The 18,409-nt window shown below is 39.5% G+C and overlaps 2 protein-coding genes across 5 annotated transcripts in view; one reads left to right on the top strand and one right to left on the bottom strand.

Annotated features, from left to right (window-relative positions):
* Nucleotides 1-3,352: 3,352 nt before the first annotated feature.
* On the bottom strand, nucleotides 3,353-10,295 carry NGDN (neuroguidin). Its single transcript, XM_011372825.2, has 11 exons — nucleotides 10,242-10,295; nucleotides 9,843-9,902; nucleotides 9,139-9,210; nucleotides 6,194-6,331; nucleotides 5,863-5,947; nucleotides 5,724-5,776; nucleotides 5,353-5,473; nucleotides 5,089-5,257; nucleotides 4,163-4,319; nucleotides 3,957-4,014; nucleotides 3,353-3,528 (listed from the first exon to the last, which is right to left on the bottom strand). The coding sequence occupies exons 1-11, from the start codon at nucleotides 10,257-10,259 to the stop codon at nucleotides 3,509-3,511; spliced, it is 951 nt and encodes a 316-aa protein (XP_011371127.1). The 5' UTR covers nucleotides 10,260-10,295; the 3' UTR covers nucleotides 3,353-3,508.
* A 361-nt stretch (nucleotides 10,296-10,656) lies between these two features.
* LOC105300548 (myosin-7) overlaps nucleotides 10,657-18,409 on the top strand; it is a 39,250-nt gene continuing 31,497 nt past the window's right edge. For 3 of the 4 annotated variants that reach the window (XM_023538155.1, XM_023538154.1, XM_023538153.1), the window contains exon 1: nucleotides 11,073-11,185. Coding sequence is in view for 1 of the 4 variants with exons in the window: in XM_011372824.2 (XP_011371126.2) it covers nucleotides 11,110-11,185 (76 nt within the window). In the remaining 3 variants the exon portion in view is untranslated. Of the gene's footprint in view, nucleotides 11,186-18,409 lie in introns of all 4 variants that reach the window. The other variant, XM_011372824.2, reaches the window with a different exon arrangement.

Here is an 18,409-nt window from a genome sequence, read left to right as displayed (position 1 = left end):
TTTTATTTCAATGTGACCTCCTTTCTCATAACCTTAAGTATAATGGCCATCGAATGTGCTTGTGTGTTCAGGGGTGTCAGGGCCTTGGGACTAGGTGACTACTGCCACCTATTGACCCAAATTTGTTCAAGATAGACCTTTAATACACTTCTTACACAGCGACGCTCTGCTATTTCAAAAGCATCAATAGCTTAAACATGCAAAGGCATGGCTCTTGGGGTTTCTCTGAGACCCTCTGAACAATGAGATCAAAGAAATACAAAAGCAAGACTGGGCAGAGAGCCAGCACAATGATGCCTTTCTCCCTGCAGAGACAGAAAAGAGGCTGAGCCCAAGGAATGAAAAAACAACTTTAAGTCTTCTCAAGGGTTTGTGAGCAGAGAAGAGTAGGAGACAGTTTTTCTCAAGGACTGTTAAAAAACCTTGTGCATCACAATATGAAGAATATTACCAATAGAGCAGAAGGCAGGATTTCACTCATATGACTCTGTCAAACTGGCCAAATCCCTGGATAGGTCTATACATGAATTTGAGGTTTACACACCTACTAGATCCCAGGGAGGATGGGGACACTCGGGACTGCTGCTGACTCTCACTTAATCTTGAAATCAGAACTGGAGATTGGACAAATTAAACTGAGCTCTGCAAAAGGGCAGCAGGTCTCTACTACCCGGCTCTATGGATTGGTTTAGCTATGTACCTTCCACCAACACGAAACAAGGAATGAGCTTGAACTCTCCATGGTGCTGAAAATGGACATAATCAGGTCATCCTTTCCTTACAAACAAAGTGTAGCTTTCTAATAAGGTGTCCATGAAGACTGCTATGAATTCCTGACACACATTTCCCTAAGCCTTCATAAAATCATAAGAAAAGCTTTAAAGGCAAAAACAGACCTTGGTCAAACCCTCTTCCTCACCCCCTCAGAGGAATTACTAAGACAGAGGTTCTAAATTCCTTGTCCAAAACAAAGCCAAGACTCTCTTTACTATCACATGATAAAATTGAACAGGTGCTCATGTGCACTAATGATAGACATTACTTAGTGAGCACTGGAAATAAATGATCTGCTGTTAGCACTATAGAGGAAATCTGAAATTCATGTGGTCTGAAAAATCAGAGAACTGAATCTATGAGTAGGAATAAGAGAAAGAAGAAAAGCAAACGACAGCTTTTAAAGAAACCCCGAATCTTAAGTCTTACTTAGTTCCCTTGCATCACTACTGTAACAGTGGTTTTCAAACTACATTCTATGGAATTCTAAAGGTTCCTTAGAGCTCTTCAGAAATCTTGGGGACAGCAAGCCATGAGAACATGGAGCTCCAGGACCCCCCATCCCCACTTTAACGAAAATAACCTCAAGTATGCCTGTTTTACACATTGAGAATACACGTAAAACTTTGTACAACAATGTACTCTGAACATTGATGATTCTGTTGCAAATACTCTCCGAATTATTCAAAAATTATTGAAAAGCTCTTTCAAATAATGCCTGTCATCTAGAAGGCCAGGGACAACAAGATGTCCTAAGATTAATAGCTACATTAAATATAAGATCTGCAAAGGCAGGGATTTTGTCTGTTCAGTTCACTGCTATACCACCAAGAGGCCAGACAGTGTCTTGAACTTGTGGTTTCTTTGAAGGCAAGGCCTCAAATAGAAATGGGGCAGTAGGGAGTGAGAAGCTTGAGGTTATAACTTACCTACTTATATATATATAAATTTTTTTTTTTTTTTTTTAAAGAAGAAAAAAAACCCTTTGAAGACTTTCATGAATCCCAGGACTCTTGAATCTCCTCCATCCTCTGGTGTTCCCAGAGCACTGGTTCCCAAAATTACCAGCCATGTAACCTTGGGCAAATAACTTAAGTGTCTTGGTTTCCTCACTACTAACATAGAGATAACATATACTTCATAAGGATTAAGTACAAAGTACTTAGTTCAGTATATAATACAAAAATCCTTTAAAGCATTTTTTAACTAAATCTGTTGTCCAGTTAGTTCAGCCAGGAAGGAAAAAGAATCTCTAAATCTGTTCTTATGGCTCTTTTTGCTTAGATTCGCTCAAGGAAATAGAAGTATGAGGAGCCTGGGCATGTCAGGTCCCCTCAAACCTGCCAAGGACTAAAAGTTAGAGGCCCCAGAAGTCAGTGCATCTTGGTGTGATCCATGAGAAACAGCTCTAGGCTCTTTGGTTTGGAGGGAATCTCAGAGATTTTATCTAGCATTTACTTTGCAACTGAGGAAAATAAAAGACCAGAGATGTTAAGTGATTTGTCCAAAATTATAAAGTTAACAGAAAATAGTACTAGGCTGTCTCCTAACTACTTTCTACCAGGCTGCAGCTGACTGGAAACAGATCCTTCCCCTAATCGAGCAGACCAGTATAAATCCAATTTTATAGATATCAGAATCAACAAGGTTTTAGTGATGTAATGACCCAAATCATATCCCACTCCATGCCATGCCCAGGTATGCCAGACTTGAAAATTAGGTGTTCATGAAATTCTAAGCCCTTCAACTCCAATAAATTAATTCTATAGACTCAACCACTATCTCCCTTTCTCTTTTTCACTTTCTGTATCATCTAAGGCCTGAGGGATCTCACTAACAGAGATCATTTTCTGAACAGAATACAAGATCTCAGATATGTAATTCTCCTGACTTGGGCTGATATTTCTGTGATATTTTCATTCTTTTGGTCTTGTAAGCTAGAAATTTTCTGTCTGCCTGCTTGCTGGCATTCTTTAGCAAGCTCTTTGTAAAAGGGCTGGCCTTTATGACTAGTTAACTGAGGCTTTAGTAGAAGGAGAGTCAAAAAGGCTGAAAAACATAAGACTATACTGATTCTTCACATTCTAGCCTTCTCATTCACTACTATTCTCTCCAGATAAACTATGACTCTCAATAACTGACCTAAGATCAGCCTATGTTCATTCTATTTTAGAAACAAAAGAAAAAACATTCAGAGAAGTGGAGACAAGAGTGACTCGCTGATTAGGAAAGGTTCTTCTATCTAGTTTCTGATTATAGTCAAGCCCCAAAGGAGGTTTTTCTGAACCACTAATGCCACCTGGTGGCCGGTAATATACATTAATAAAACTTAAAATCCATATAGTTCAGATTATGTAGGAATTTGGCACAACGGTGAGTTGGAAGAGTCGATTATATTACTGTAATCTCTTGATTTTTTGTTAATTGGCCAATTTCTAGTCTCTATTATCAAAGAAAACTATATAAAGCCAAACTTTTCCCACTCTCCCAAAAATTTCATCTTTCTCTTTTATCGCCCTCACCAAAAATACCCCACACCCAGCGACTGAGTCATACAATACATGTGCGCAAAACGGGCTTCAATTCATAAATAAAATCAATTTTATTAGTAAAGATCTTCCACATGTTCAGAATAAACAATCATTGCATTCCAAAAAGGAAAAAAACCCACATACAGTGAAATCAGAAGTATCCCCAGATGACAAAAAACATACATAAATATGTATACCCATAATCACCGCCGCCTCCGAAAACCTGAAAGGAAGGGAAACCAAGAATGAGGCAAAGGACAGTTAGAAAATCTGAAAGGACAGAACGAAAGAACATCTAGAGAGAACAGCTCAATAGAGGTAGGTCCCCTAGGCAGTACTCTATATCCTTCCAGGACAAAAGACCAGAAGTAGGAAACCTTCAAGTGATATGTTTATAGTTCTACTTAAAGAGCCCAAACAGGAGCTTTCAGACCTTAGAGAAAAAATCCAGAAATCTCTTATTTGAGTGATGCTGATTTCCAGCTTGGGAAAGAAGAAAAATAAAAGCCCACATCTAAAAAGATTAATGCCAGTATGGAAAAGACACTATAGGAGTTGGTAAGATCTAGGATGGCAAATCCAGAGAGCTGGCATCCCAATTCATACTCCCTACCCTGCATTTGATCACCTAAGTGCTAGCCATTCACTGACCTTTTTTCTTCCGACCTTTCTTAGGTAACTTTTTCCGCTTCTTAATAGGATTCTGATCCTGGAAACAGATGGGGAAGTGAAAAAATGGTCATGCACTTCCAAGTGTTAGTATCCCTCCCCAAGATTCTCATGGTTACAGGCTCCACAAACAACTGGCTGAAAGCATGAGAGTCACCTCCCACCACTGTATCAAGATGATACCTCACCTCATCAAGATGAGGGGTTCCTCCTGTCAAAGCACTGATGTCACTGAAGTGAGTGAGGGAATGAAGTTGTGAGCTCATGACATTTGCTCGTTTTCGCCGTCCTTTCTCTCGCTTACTGACACTTAAACGCACCATCATGCTCTCCTCATAGTTAATCCTGCCAGAGAAACAAAGACACTGTTTCCAGCATGCTCAATCCCTAGGACATAAAGCTGCAGCCAAGAACCTGGGCCCAAGTATTTATTCACCGCTTATTCAAACAGTTCAAGAAATTTCACAGCAGGTGACTATAGAATACTGGATGAAGACATATTGGATGACCAATACCGAGCTTCCTCAAGAAAATGTTCCTTGTGCTAGAATTTCCCTCCTCCCTAGAAATGAACTCACAGCCCATCCACAGACATAGTTCAACTATTATATCAGGAAATTCTGATATTTCAGCTCCATAAACAGGATTCCCTACATGAGCCCTTTCACTCAAATCTATCAACTGTAGAGATTGCCACATGGGCAAAGTTGATGAGTCTGTATTCAAGTTACAATCACTTTTCTACTTTTCTTCCCTAAATTTATGTAGCATTCTCAACTGCATTATAAAAACCTGCCTTTATTGCCTTCTGCACAAAAGTGAGAGCGGTGATAGTGAAATACAGAATGTTAAAGTCCTACTAAGTGGAACTGCATATATTCCTCTTCATATAGCATTTGCTCAGCCTAAACATTTGGGGGAAAAAAGACATTTTTTCCCTAGTTCTCATTCTGTACTTCAAACCCCTAATTCTTATAAAGTGTCATTCTGAGTTTTCCACTCCGTTTTCTATATAACGCGCATTCTCTTAGTACCAGACTTAATCATATTCATCCAAAGCACAAGGACAGGTCTCTATAGCATAGAAAACAATGTCTAATTGCAAGGCTCAGACCTGTGTTGATCTTCCTGACTCTGGCGAGTAATATGAGGATGCCGAGCATCACGGATTTCCTCTGGAGCATCTGAGTACTGCTCCTTAAGTTCACGAATGACAGAGCTACTCAATGCCCTCCTCTTGGCTCGTTCAAGGCGCTTCTTCTCTCGCTCAACCTCTGTTTCATCTATATAATCAAATTCAGCAAGGGTTATCCCAGAACAGAGAAAAGGAGAAGAGAAACACAATTCATGCTGAGGAGGCAATAGCCACAGTTCATACCATAATGTACTGGAACCAAGCGTGGTGGAACATATTTCTTAACTGCTCCATTTGCAGATTTCTTCCCTGAAGCCCCAGACTGGCCTTCCTCTGCTTCATCCTCCTCATCTTCAGAGCTCAACTACAAAAATAATATAATGTCCGCAGACTTAGGAAATGTTAGTTGAACAAGTGATTAGAGAAACCAAAGCTGCAATACCTTGGAGAAGTGAGAATATAAACAAAAGGGAGAATGGAGAATCTCATACTCAACATTCTAAGGCACAAGCTGGAACGTACTGTAATAAGAGAATCCGAGGAGAACCCGAATCACCACGAGGCTAATTCAGGATTAGATTTCTCAGGAAAACCAAGATAACGCCACTCCTTACCTTGCTCATCATATTGCTGGGATGAGGCTTAAAACGGAGTGGATCATTCTCACCTGAAACATAAAAAAACCCAAGAGATTTTATAAGATTTGGGACTTTATGATGGTTCCCACGTAACCTTACAGCTTCCCCCACTTACTGAGGCTTCCTGTCACTGCAGTCTTGACCAGTTTGTCAATTTGATACTTCAGTTTTTGGTCCAAGGGACGAAGTTTTTCCAAAACCTGTAACACGATTAAAAAGGTTTATATTCCCTTCGCAAAATTAAGCACACACCAGAGTCCTCATATTAAGTTGTCAGATAAAAAACCTAAAATATGCACAAAGTAGAGCAAATAAAGAGATTATTTTTTTCATTTGGTTTCCTCACTTAAACATGAGGACATCCACTTAAATGAGAGTTACTGTGCAACAATCCTGGAGTTCAGGATTTGGAAATCTAGTACTCTAAGATGCCAAATGCTTGATACCGTGCGAATCTCCACCAGTCTCAAAATTGCAGTATGTCCCTGAAGAGATCCTCCTGAGGCTTTGTCCAGGATGAGATGGCTCAAATCCATAAGATACATGAGCAGTAGCTGGTCTTTCACTTCTAAGAGGCTGAGACCCTGAGTTGAACAAAAACAGTAAGAAATGTGAATTCAGTTTTAGCCAGAGAATCAGGAGGATAGCTTAGGACAAACAGGATAATTTTTCCAAGTTCAAGTTTTTCTCAATCAGTTCATATAAGGTACATGCACGAGTCTCAAGACAGTGGCTGTACCTAAAATAGTCACAGAGGAGCAAAGCTCAGAGCATTATTAGAACACAATAAGAGCAAGGAAATCAATAAAGTATCCCCCAAAATAACTATAGCAGGGTTTCTCAACCTCAGAGCTATTGACATTTGGGGATAGATAATTCTTTGTTGTGGAGTGCTGTCCAGACACTGGAGGATGTTCAGGAGCACCCTTGGTCTCTACGCACTGATGCTCCTTCAAGTTGTGAGTCAAAAATGTCTCCATATGGTGCTGAATTTTAAACTAATTTAATCAAAATAATCACGGATTTTTATCTCCATTCAATAGAATTAGGTGATATAGATAAAAACAATGATTTATACATACTGACATAATTTCTGTCATACTAGCTTAATTCCATGTCAACATACTTTCTACACTACATAGAAAGTGTGTATAATTAACATGGTTTCAACTAAAGGGAGGGGTGTATGATGTACACATTTTATACATATAGGAAAATGTCTGGAAAATAGCACACAATTAACGACTGGAGATTGAGAAAACAGAAGAAATGGAATGCTTGTACTGGGAAACTTTTTCTATCAAGCACATATGTAGTACCTTTTTTTTTTGATAGTGACATTGGTTAACGAAGTTCAGTGAGTTTCAGGTATATAATTCAACAGTAAAGCATTTATCCATTGCATTGTGTATTCACCGCCCATAGTTAGATTTCTTTCTGTCACCACATATTTGACCCCTTTTACTTCATCGACCTCCCCCTGTATTACTTTTATAATAAATCTCAAAAAAATGTACCTTAGTGGATATACCAGAATAGCGATTATGTTGGTTTTTAATTGCCTTGTGTTTTTACATATCTTCTAAACTTCTTAAAATTAAAAGTTTATTTACAGGCAGAAAGTCAAGCATATATGTTTATTTTTTTAAATAAAAGAAAGTAACATTTGTAGGCACTAACTTGTTATAGTTACTTAAAAAAAAAAAAAAAGTCACTGTTGCATAATGAAACTGAAAAAGTCCACAGCCCTGAGAAGACATCCAGACAAGTTAAATACTCTGCCCAAGATTACAGAGTAATAGTAGAGCGGGGATTCAAACTCGGTCTGATTCCAACACCTAAGACCTGGGTATCTTTAAACCAACACACTTAGCTATTAAGATCAGCATTAGTGTATTACAGGAAGATAATAAAAAGATTGAAAGACAGACAAGCTGAGTATAAATTTTGAATTAGGCATTTAATAGTCAGATATTGGGTAAGTCACTTAACCTTATAACATCAGTCTCATCTGTATATTTCCTTCCTGTGCCAACGAGTAATTACAAGTCTCAAATAAGATAACATGGAAGCACTTTGTAACCCATAAAACATCTAGTAAAAGTCTTTGGTCATGAATAAGAAGCTAATAAATATCTGTTCAATGAATAAACAAGCATAGTGATCTAAAATACATGCTGGCAACCCACCTCAAAAAGGCATTAAAATGGAGCAAAGCAAGGTACTCAGAATAAAGAGAGCCAAGAATTTGAGAAGTAGGCTCTTCTGACATGCCTGGGCGTTGTCAAGTGCAAAATGGGTTACAAGCACATGAAAGAAACACAAAGGAAGAAAAAGCAAAGATAAAAAAAAAAAATCAGGAAATATAAAAATAGACAAGAACAAAACTGAATGACAAGAAAAAAAAAGCAAAAAGAGAATATATTAAAAATGCTGTTAGCTACTTTTCTAAAGTAGAAACCTCCTGTAAATCCCATGCTTAAAAGTCCTTCAATGATTCTTATTATCCTCATATAACAATTTTTAAATTTTTGTGACCTATGGAATGTTGTTTAAACAACATCTTAGGAGAAAAGCTCAATATATAAAACAGATAACATCAAAGTTTTCCAGTTCGAATAAGTATGAAAGATCCAGAGCCCTCTGACTATACTGCCCCACACTCAATGATCCAAGAAAGTTCTATAAGACCTTAACTTGAAAACTATCATATTTCAATTTTAAGATGCAGTGTTTTCATATTCTGACATCTCTGAAGTCAGGGTGCATCTTTTGATCACTGGTATCTTAGAAATTATGTCATAGATTAACAAGCAGCATTTTTTCTTAGTGTTTACAAAATGAGTGGTATGTCCCCAATTAACAGTATCTTAGATTAGATGAAATACAATAGTGACTACTCAGTTGACAAGGCTTTTCACAGAGTGACTACTGTTCCAGTCTTATTTCCTACCCCTAACACATACGCACACACAAAATGTACATCCAATCACACTAAATGACTTATCTCCTTTTCCAGAATATCATCATGCTTTCAGGTCTTTGTGCTTTTGCATCTGCTGTTTCCTTCTGTCCCTATGACTCCTGTTTATTCTTCACAATCCTGTTACCTCTTCTAAGAAGCCTTTCCTGACTTCCTCTGCTCCTCTGGCAATTATTTCTCTCTCTCCTTGGCTTTCACAGCACTAATTAGGACTCTGCAACCTGTCTGCTACGGCTTATACCTACTGTTTTGATCTGTCTTCTCCACAAGACCTCTGCATAGAAACTGGATCTTATTCATCTTTAAAGCTCCAACATTTAGGACATACAAGACACTCAATAAATCTATAATGAAAGAATTGTTGAGAATATCCAGTCATGGGATGCTTACTCTTCAAATATGTCTTACCTTCTCTGTAGGATAGGCTCTAGCTTGAACCTTTTTTGTCAGAGCTTGAACTTGTGCAGTTACAGCCATCACCTGAAATTAGTCCAAATAAAACAGGTGACTAGAATACATCAAGTGATCTCTGTAAGGTGTGAAGGATAAAATACAAACAATGCCACCTAAAAATTATCTGAAGCACTATCCAACAAACAGTACTATCTTCTTTTTAGTTCTGGGAAAGTATAGAAGAAATGGTTCCTGATACTTCTTCAAAAGGTAGAAAAAAGTTTCACCTCTTTTTAAAGCTAAAGAAACCATCTTACCAAACCATAGGGAAGCAATGAGGGCTGAGACAGTGGCGACCTGGGGCGGGGACCGTAACCATCAGTAGTCATTAACTTGCAATGCATACAACTATATGAATGTATATTAGTTGGGTACCCAAAGGGCAAATCACATCACCGTCCCCAGCATCGACTTCCTTAGCTATAAAAATAAAGGAAATTAATTCAGATGGCTTTTTTGAGTTTTCTGTGTTCCTTTGGACGCAGAAATCAATTACTTTTAATTGTAGCCTAAAAAAAGTTTTCTTCGAATCATTTACTTCTTGTGGTATTTGGTAGCATTCAAATATATATCTCCAAGTTACCAAAGTTTGGAAGTGAGGCACACACAGTTAAAACCAATCCGTGATTAATCTATTCCAAAGGGGTGACATTACTCACCTGCTCCTGGAGGTTTTTCAAAAGTGCCACGGCACTTGGTAGGTCTGACTCCAGCACCTCCTATAGAAAGAAGAGTAAAGAAAAGCCATTCTTTCTTAAGAATTATGAGAAGACCAAACGTCTGAGATGGAATAGCTCCCAGTCCCCTTCGGACACCCCAGACATTCGGCCTTCCCATGCCGGTGAACAAGCAGCCAGTTCCTCAGGTTATTGGAGAGAAACAGTTAACTCTAGCCCCGTCTCCCTACTGCTGTTTTTACCCCGCTGGGCCAAGAAGGTCGTCCCCCTGAAGCTACTACCATCACCACCCTTCCCTCGCGCCAATAATTTGCTTCGAGCCACTGAGGGGAAAGGAAACGTCCACGACAGCAAGCCGAGAAAGAACCCACACAAACTTACCAGCGCCGCCATCTTCATAAAGCCCGCCCCTTCCGGAGCCTTACTTCCTCGTTAATAGACTGATAGACAACCGTCTCTTGCAAATCTAAGCCAATAGGAATAGGGGGCCTCTCACTTCCGCCCTGAACAGGATGTACAAAGGAGGGGCCGGATCCAGCCAATGGAATAGAAGAACTGGCTAAATTCGTCAGATTTAGGAGGCGAGCTAATGACGTAAAGATGCTCTTGGAAAGACGCATGTAATTGAGTGGAATGATTGAAACTAAACCAATAAAAACTGGGAAAGTGATTGAGTGACAGTTAGGGAGGCCCAATGGAAAAAAAGAGTTAGTAGAGCAAACTGAGAGCGTATTGGCTCCTGGATGCCGCAGTACCCAGTCTTTTCACGACTCTTCCTTTACAGGGCCTCAATCGGCCGCTAGGTGGCAGGCCTCAGCTTTGTTCTGAGGAGGCGGCCACGTTGTGCATCCACCATCGCCGCCTACGGCTCCAAAGCGGGCCAAGCTAGATTCCTTACAGATCCTTATAGACTCCAAGACCTTTGGATCTACTTTCTGACGGTACTCCTGTGTGACTATTGAGAAGTCACTAGATCGCCGAGCTTTGTTCATCTGTAAAGAAGAGAGTTGGGCCAGAGAAGCCCAGAGCCAGGGTTTAGACACGGGCAACCAGGATACTCGCCCTCGTCGTGCGCGCCAGAGGGGCGCTGCGCAAAGACCCCCCCAGGTGCCGCCCCAATACTCCTCACTCCTACTAGTTTGGGGACGTGAAAGGGAGTACCTTTTGCAAATAAGGTAACGAGTTCAGATTTACGTGACTTGCGCCTGGTCACACAGGTCCACAACAGAACTTGGTTCAAACCCAGCCTATGCATATTTCGTTATGTCCTACCTCCGATCTTCTCAATACCTTCAAATCTGTCAACTCACTCCTGCTTCTCACAGGTAAAGTAAGTGGAATGGATATTGTTCCCATCATCTGCCTTATGAAATACGCACTGCAAGGGCAAAATGAATTTGTTCTGCAAATGCAGAGTGGACCTAGGACTGGAAATCAAGTCACCTGACTTGGCGATGACTTCTGGAATTAAGGAAGGAATAACCCCCCATATCTCAGCAGCCACAATGGGAAAACCCTGGTTTCTAAATCTTCTGCTAGACTCGGGGAGAAGGCAGGAGGTATCCAGTCCCCATGCCTCTGCCGCTTACATTTATTTGCTGCTTCAGGCCCAGTATGGAAGCTGAAGGTGCTTTAACAGCCTGCTCAGTAAATAATAGTTTTTGTACTGTTTGTTAGGATTTTTTTAATGAAAAGTTTCCATTTCAACATAAATTCTCATACTCGTTTAATTAGGTCACAAGCTTTTCCCTTCCTTAGAACTTGAAATTTAGTCTGTTCATATGCATTATATCAGTGAAAACAAATTACACTGCCTTGTTTTGTTTTTGATTATTAAATACTTGTTACTCCTTTTGTTACAAGAAAATCTTGGAGTTAAAAGCACAGTAAATATTTGTAAAACTCTTCCAGGATTTAACCAACAAGTATTGGCAAAGACCACAAGACCATTCACTTTATTGCTTTCTATTTCAACAGTTCCATAAACTGACAATCATTCATAACATTTGCACACATATACTGAGTAAATTTTTAACAGCTTTATTGAGATTTAATAAACATACCATATAATTCACCCATTTAAAGTGTATAAATCAGTGATTTTTAGTATATTCACTGAGTTGTGCAAATATTGTCACAATCAATTTTAGAACAGTTTTATCATCCCCTAAAAAATGTGCCCATTAGCAGTCCCCCTTTTACCCCAACTCCCCACCCCCACCCCCAGTCCTAGCCAACCACTAATGTTTGTGGTCCTATAGATTTGCCTACTATGGGCATTTCATAAAAATGGAATCATACAATATGTGGCGCTTTCACTTAGAATAATGTTTTCAAGGTTTGTCAGTGCTGTAGCATGTATCAGTACTTTATTCATTTTTATTGCTGAATCATTGTATGGATATGCCACATTTTATCCATTCATCAGTTGATGGACATTTGAGTTGTTACCACTTTGGGGCTATTGTGAATAGTGTTATGAACATTTGTATGCAAGTTTTCCTGGAGACGAATGTTTTCATTTCTCTTGGGGATATACCTGGGAGTGGAGTTGTTTGGGTCATATGGTAACTGTTAAACCATTTGAAGGACTGCTAGACTGTTTTCCAAAGAGGATGCACCATTCTACATTCCCACCAGCAGTGAATAAGAGTTCCAAGTTCTCCTTATCCTTGCCAACACTTGTTATAATCTGTCTTCTTAATTATAGCCACTGTAGTGAGTATGAAATAGTGATATTGATTTACATTTCCCTAATGGCTAATGATGTTGAGCATCTTTTCATGTGCTTATGGGCCATTTGTATATCTTCGTTGAAGAAATGTCTATTCATGTCATTTGTCCATTTTTTAATGTAGTTATTTGGTTGTAAGAATTCTTTCTATATTCTTGATACCAATCTCTTATCAGAATATATGATTTGTAAATATTTTCTCCCATTCTGGGGGTCATCTTTTAACTTGCTTGATATGTATCATTAGTATCATTTGAAGCACAAAAGTTGTTAACGTTGATGAAGTCCAATTTATCTAAGTTTTCTTTGGTTGCTTGTGCTTTAGGTGTCATACCTAAGAAACCATTGCCTTATACAAGATTATGAAGCTTTGTGCTTATGTTTTATACTAAGAGTTTAGCTTTCACATTTAGGTCTTTGATCCATGTTGAGTGAATTTTGGTGTATGGTATGATAATAGGGGTCCGCATTCATTCTTTTGTTTTTTAATGTCCACTTACCCTGCACCATTTGTTGAAAAAACTATTCTTTCCTCATTGAATTGTCTTGCACCCTTTTTGAAAATCAATTGACTGTAAATGTATAGGTTTATTTCTGGACTCACAATTCCATTTCATTGATCTATATGCCTGTCCTTATACCAGTACCATACTATCTTGATTACTATAACTTTGTAAGAAGTGTGAAATTGATAAGTGTGAGTCTTCCAAGATTGTCTGTCTACTCTGGGTCCCTTGGATTTTCATGTGAATTTTAGGGTCAGTTTGTCAATTTCTGCAAAAAAAAAAATCAGCTGGAATTTTGATAAGGATTGAGTTGAATCTGTAGGTCAATTTGTAGAGTACTGCTGTGTTAACAATATTAAGCTTTCTGATTTATGAACATGAGATGTCTTTCTATTTGTTTAAGTCTTTTTGAATTCCTTTCGACAATATTTTCTAGTTTTCAGAGCATAAGTATTGCATTTTTTTGTTGTTGTTAATTTTATTCTTAAGGTTTTTATTCTTTTTGGTGTTGTATGGTTTCTTATGGCTGCTTTTAAAAATTACCACAAACTTGGTGGCTTAAAACAACAGAAATTTGTTATTTCACTGTTCGTAAGACCAGGAATCCAAAATCGCTTTCACTGTTCTGAAATCAAAGTGTTGGCAAGGCCGGCCGTGCTCCCTTGTAGGTTCACAGGGATAATCCATTCCTTGCCTTTTTCAAGCTGGGAGCTCCAGTCTCTGCCTCCCTTGGTCACATTGCTTCGTCTTCTCTGTGTGTCAAATCTTTTTTCTCTGCCTCTGTTTTATGAGGACACTTGTTATTGGGGCCTTGCTTAGTGATTTTAAAGAGAGAATGGAAAAGAAGGTAGGAAGCAGGACATGTTAAAGGTGAAATTTACAGAATAATAGAAATGATATTGGGTGCCTTCCTCCTGAGCACCTTCGCTTTTATCATCTCTAATTCCCAACCTCTCTAGGAAGTTCTCTTTCATTCCTTACCTGTGACCACAAATCTAGAATCCTCTATACAAATGAATCAGAAAACTTAATGTCACTTTTCCCAAGAATAACTGGTTATATCACCTATTCTATAAAATCAGATAGTATCACTTCTCTCTCTTAAAACACATTAATGGCCGCCCAGTGCCATTAGGTTAAAATCCAAACTCCCTTAACTTGATTCATAAGGTTCTTCGTGACCAATACTCACCTGCCTTCCAGGCTCTTCTCATGCCATACTTCCCCTGGTTACTCCCATTCTTTAGCCACACTGAATTCATTTCAGTTCATCTCAGGCCTTTAGACATGCTGATCTCTCTGCTCAGCCCCTTCTTTTCTTGGCCTACACCAGCTCACCCTTCGAGCCTCACCTCAAGAGTCATTTCCTCCAGGGAGCCTTCCCTGACCTTCGGTCCAGATTAGGTAGCCTTGCTTTGTGCTCCAGGACTTCTTCCATCAAAGCACCTGGTACTTCACCTGTCATAGTACCTGTCACACTATACTATCACTGCCTCTCTGGTTATCCGCCCCTCATAGTAGTCTGTGAGTTCCTGAAGTCAGGACTGTGCCCGCCACAAAGTTGGTGCTTGATCAGTGCTAGCAGAAAAAATGTTCATTCCTGGGTTATGGTGAGGCATGCTCCCATTAATATGGTCATGCCTATTAACATTAGCTGAACAGTCAAACTGGAAGGAGCTGGGATCTGGAGTTATTAGACAGGGCCCACTGACATGGGGCATACCGTGGAGGACATTGTCATTGCAAATGCTGGAAGGAAGTCCAGACCAGCCTGGCAGCAGATAAAAAGAGTTAGTCTGTTAAAGCTGTCAGAATCGGGAAGATATTCTAACAAGAGGGCACTGGAACAGATTTGAAAACCCAAGCAGGCAAGTGGTAGTAATAGATACCACTTATTGAACATTCACTGATGTTGGGGGCAACATCTATAACTTCTTTTTTCCTTGTCTTTACTGACATATTTTTGGTAAATAAAAATTGTATTTTTTAAGATGTACAACATGATGTTTCGCTATATGTATACATTGTGAAATTATTACTACGATCAAGCTAGTTAACATATCTATCACCTCATATAGTTACTTTTTTTTTTCTTGGTGAGAACAGTTAAGATCCGTCTTAGCAGATTTCTAGTACCCAGCACAGTACCATTAACTATAATCACCATGCTGTACCTTATTGCCAGAACTTATTCATCCTTCATATCTGAAACTTTGTACCCACAAACTTTGAACATTTCCCTCACCTCCCAGTCACTGGGAATCACCATTCTACTCTCTGCTTCTAAGAGTTTGACTTTTTTAGATTCCATATATAAGTGGAATCATGGAGTTTTGTCTTCCTGTCTCTGGCATATTTCACTTAGTATAGCATCTTTCAGTTTCATTCATGTTGTTGCAAATGACAAGGAAATCTTGTCATTTCCTTCTATTTTAAGGCTGAATAATATTCCTATAAATAAGTAAATATATATATTTTACACATATATTTAGTGTTTCACATTTTCTTTATCCATTTACCTATCAAAGAACATTTAGGTTGTTTCCATGTCTTGACTATTAGTAAACAATGCTGCAATGAACGTGGGGTACAGATGTCTCTTCAAGATAGTGATTTCATTTCCTTTGGATATATACCCAGAAGTGGGATTGCTGGATCACATGTTAGTTCTATTTTTAATTTTTTGAGGAACTTTCATACTGTTTTCTATAGTGGCTGTACCGCTGTTGTTGTAGTTTTTTTTATAACTTCATATACATAATCCTAAAGCCAAGGAGTAAGTATTACTATCCACATTTGACAGTTAAGACTCAGGTTTAATGCTGAGATTCAAAGCAAGATCTTCCTGGTTCCAGAGCCTGTGCTCTTTTCTTTACATTAGGGCTTCTCAAACCTTACTGTGTATTAAATCCCCTGGGGGAGTCTTGTTAAAATACAGATTCTGTTTCAATAGGTCTGAATTGGGGCCTGAGATTCTGCAATTCTAACAAGCTCCCACTGATGTGGATGCATCAGTCTGTGGATCACACTCTGAGTCACAAGACTCTGCTTAATACTTTACTTTTTTCTCAGAGAGGTTAGGTAACTCCCCCAGCTGGTCTATAGTAGTAGATCCAGGGTTTTTGAATGCAGGTTTATTTGATGTCAAAACCTACTCTCTCAGCCATTAAGATATGCTATCTCCCTCTACTGACAGAAAACAGGGCCCCCAGCTTCCAGTCCGAGGCTTAAGGAAAAAACCTACTTCCTGCTAAGTAGACACAAGCCAGAAAAACTAAGAGAGTTATTAAAGACAGGGCTTCTGGCAGAGGGAAGAAGACCAAGCAAGGCTCAGTTACCAGACTGGGGCACAGGGTGGGGCCCAAGTCTTAGGAACAAGATAGAAGCTGAGTTTCTATTACCGTGGCACAGCAACAAGGATGACTTGATGCTGAGACTCCAAGTGTGAGCAAGAGCTCATTCTATCCCTCCTGCCTGGGGCCTGAAATGGGGCCAGACCTGGAGGCAGGACTGACTCTGCAGGTGTGAGAAGTCATGGGAGAGGATTAAAAGGAGGCAGAGTGGGAGCCAGGCCACCCTTCGTACCCTCCTCCCTAGGATCCTTGGCTAGGCCTTCCTAGAGCTTATCAGTATTCTCTGGGCCCCTAGACTCCATCCCCTGCACGCTCTTTTGCCATTCTCCATGCTCTTGATTTCAAGCCTTCCTTCCACCTCAGTCCTCTACGTGCACACTCCCTGTTTGCACATAGGATGGTTCCATTTTTCGGGCCCTTAACCTACTGAACTTGCTCTGTCAGAATCTGTTGAAATGGCCTTAGATTTTTCTTTCCTTTTTTCTACCCTGACTTGTTCCATTTGATTGGCCAGGGCATAGGTCTGGCTAATCAAATGGAAAGTGGCAGAAACCAGAGATGCTACTATTGGCTCAGTCTGGGGTCCGCAGTGGGGAGTGGGGAGTGGGGAGTGGGGAGTGGGGAGCCCATGGGAGCAGCACAGAGCAGGATGAGAGTAGGGAGCAGAGTATTTTGGAAGCTTCTGGGCTTATGTTTTCACATCAGGAATCTAGCCATGCACACTATACCAGCTGTCAGCTCAAGGGCTGCATCAGAGTCATCAACTATATTAGGATCTTGGTCAGAACTTTTGATTGACTTTTAGCTAAAGGCCACTTCAGAACTTCCATAACAAAGGATAGGTACAAATGTGACCCAGGGGATAAATTAAAGAATTGAAAACAAGACCAAAAAAATGACCAGATAAATTTCCAACCATGAAAAATGTGACAATTCAGAATTGGCTTTCCAAAACAAATGATCAGGCATTATTATGTCAGTGTTAGTGTTATGGGGGGGAAAACAAAACAAAACAAAACTCTTTTTCACAGCAGACAGACAATAGCCTCTGCTATCTTAGGATAATTTCCCATGATCCCAGAACCCACCATGTACCTACTGTCACTTTTGTCCCCAGGCTGAGTCTCTCTGTCTAAGGGATCCCTTCTCCTAAAAGGAGGATGTCTAGAGGCAAAGAAGAGCTGAGGCAGAAAGATGTTTGCTGGCAACCTCTTACAGATCCCTGCTTGGCCTCTCTGATTCATTTTTTAATTCATTTTGGCTCATTTAGCCTTTGGAGACTCTGGTAATCGTCTAAATGCAAGTTACTTGAGGAAGGACCCCTGAAATCATCCGTGACTTGAGAAGCCTCCCAAAACTACATGCATTTCATTTTTTGTCAATCCCAGTAAAAACAAAATCCTAACATGTATTTTATATACACACATAAAAGGGTCTGGATGGGTACACTCAAACTGTCAACCATCGTTACTTTTGTATAATGGGGCTGTGAACAGTGGAAGGGCTTTGCTACTTATGCCTTATGGAAGATTCATTGTCTGAATTTTTAAAATAATGAGCATTACTTTTTAAAAATTTACTTTTAATCATAGTTGGCATACAATATTATATTAGTTTCAGGTGTGCGACATAGGGATTCAACATTCATATACCTTACAAAGTGATCACCACAGTAAGTCTAGTAACTATCTGTCATGATGCATAGTTATTATATTATTGACTCTATTCTCTATGCTGTACATATCTTGTGAACATTATTTTTATAATTTGAGAGGAAAGAAAGGAGGAAGAAGGGAGATAGGAAGGAAAGAGAAAGAGATTTGAGAGAGAGAAGAAAAGACAGACAAAAAACAAGGTGGGAGGGAGGGAGAGAGAGAAAGGGAAGGGAAGGGGAAGGAAGATAGGAAGGGAAAGAAAGGAGGAAGGAAGGAAGGAAGGAAGGAAAGGAAAGAAAGA

Source organism: Pteropus vampyrus, unplaced genomic scaffold (assembly GCF_000151845.1).
Source record: "Pteropus vampyrus isolate Shadow unplaced genomic scaffold, Pvam_2.0 Scaffold213, whole genome shotgun sequence".
Taxonomy (NCBI): Eukaryota; Metazoa; Chordata; class Mammalia; order Chiroptera; family Pteropodidae; genus Pteropus; species Pteropus vampyrus.
Note: the sequence above shows the minus strand (reverse complement) of the source record. Positions and strands in the feature narration are given on the sequence as shown.

Coding starts and splice junctions, on each gene's coding strand:
- NGDN (XM_011372825.2), bottom strand. Junction 5,777..5,862: donor TGCAGTGACAGGAAGCCTCA/GTAAGTGGGGGA, acceptor TTTATGTTTCAG/GTGAGAATGATCCACTCCGT. Junction 5,474..5,723: donor CCAGCAATATGATGAGCAAG/GTAAGGAGTGGC, acceptor TTATTTTTGTAG/TTGAGCTCTGAAGATGAGGA.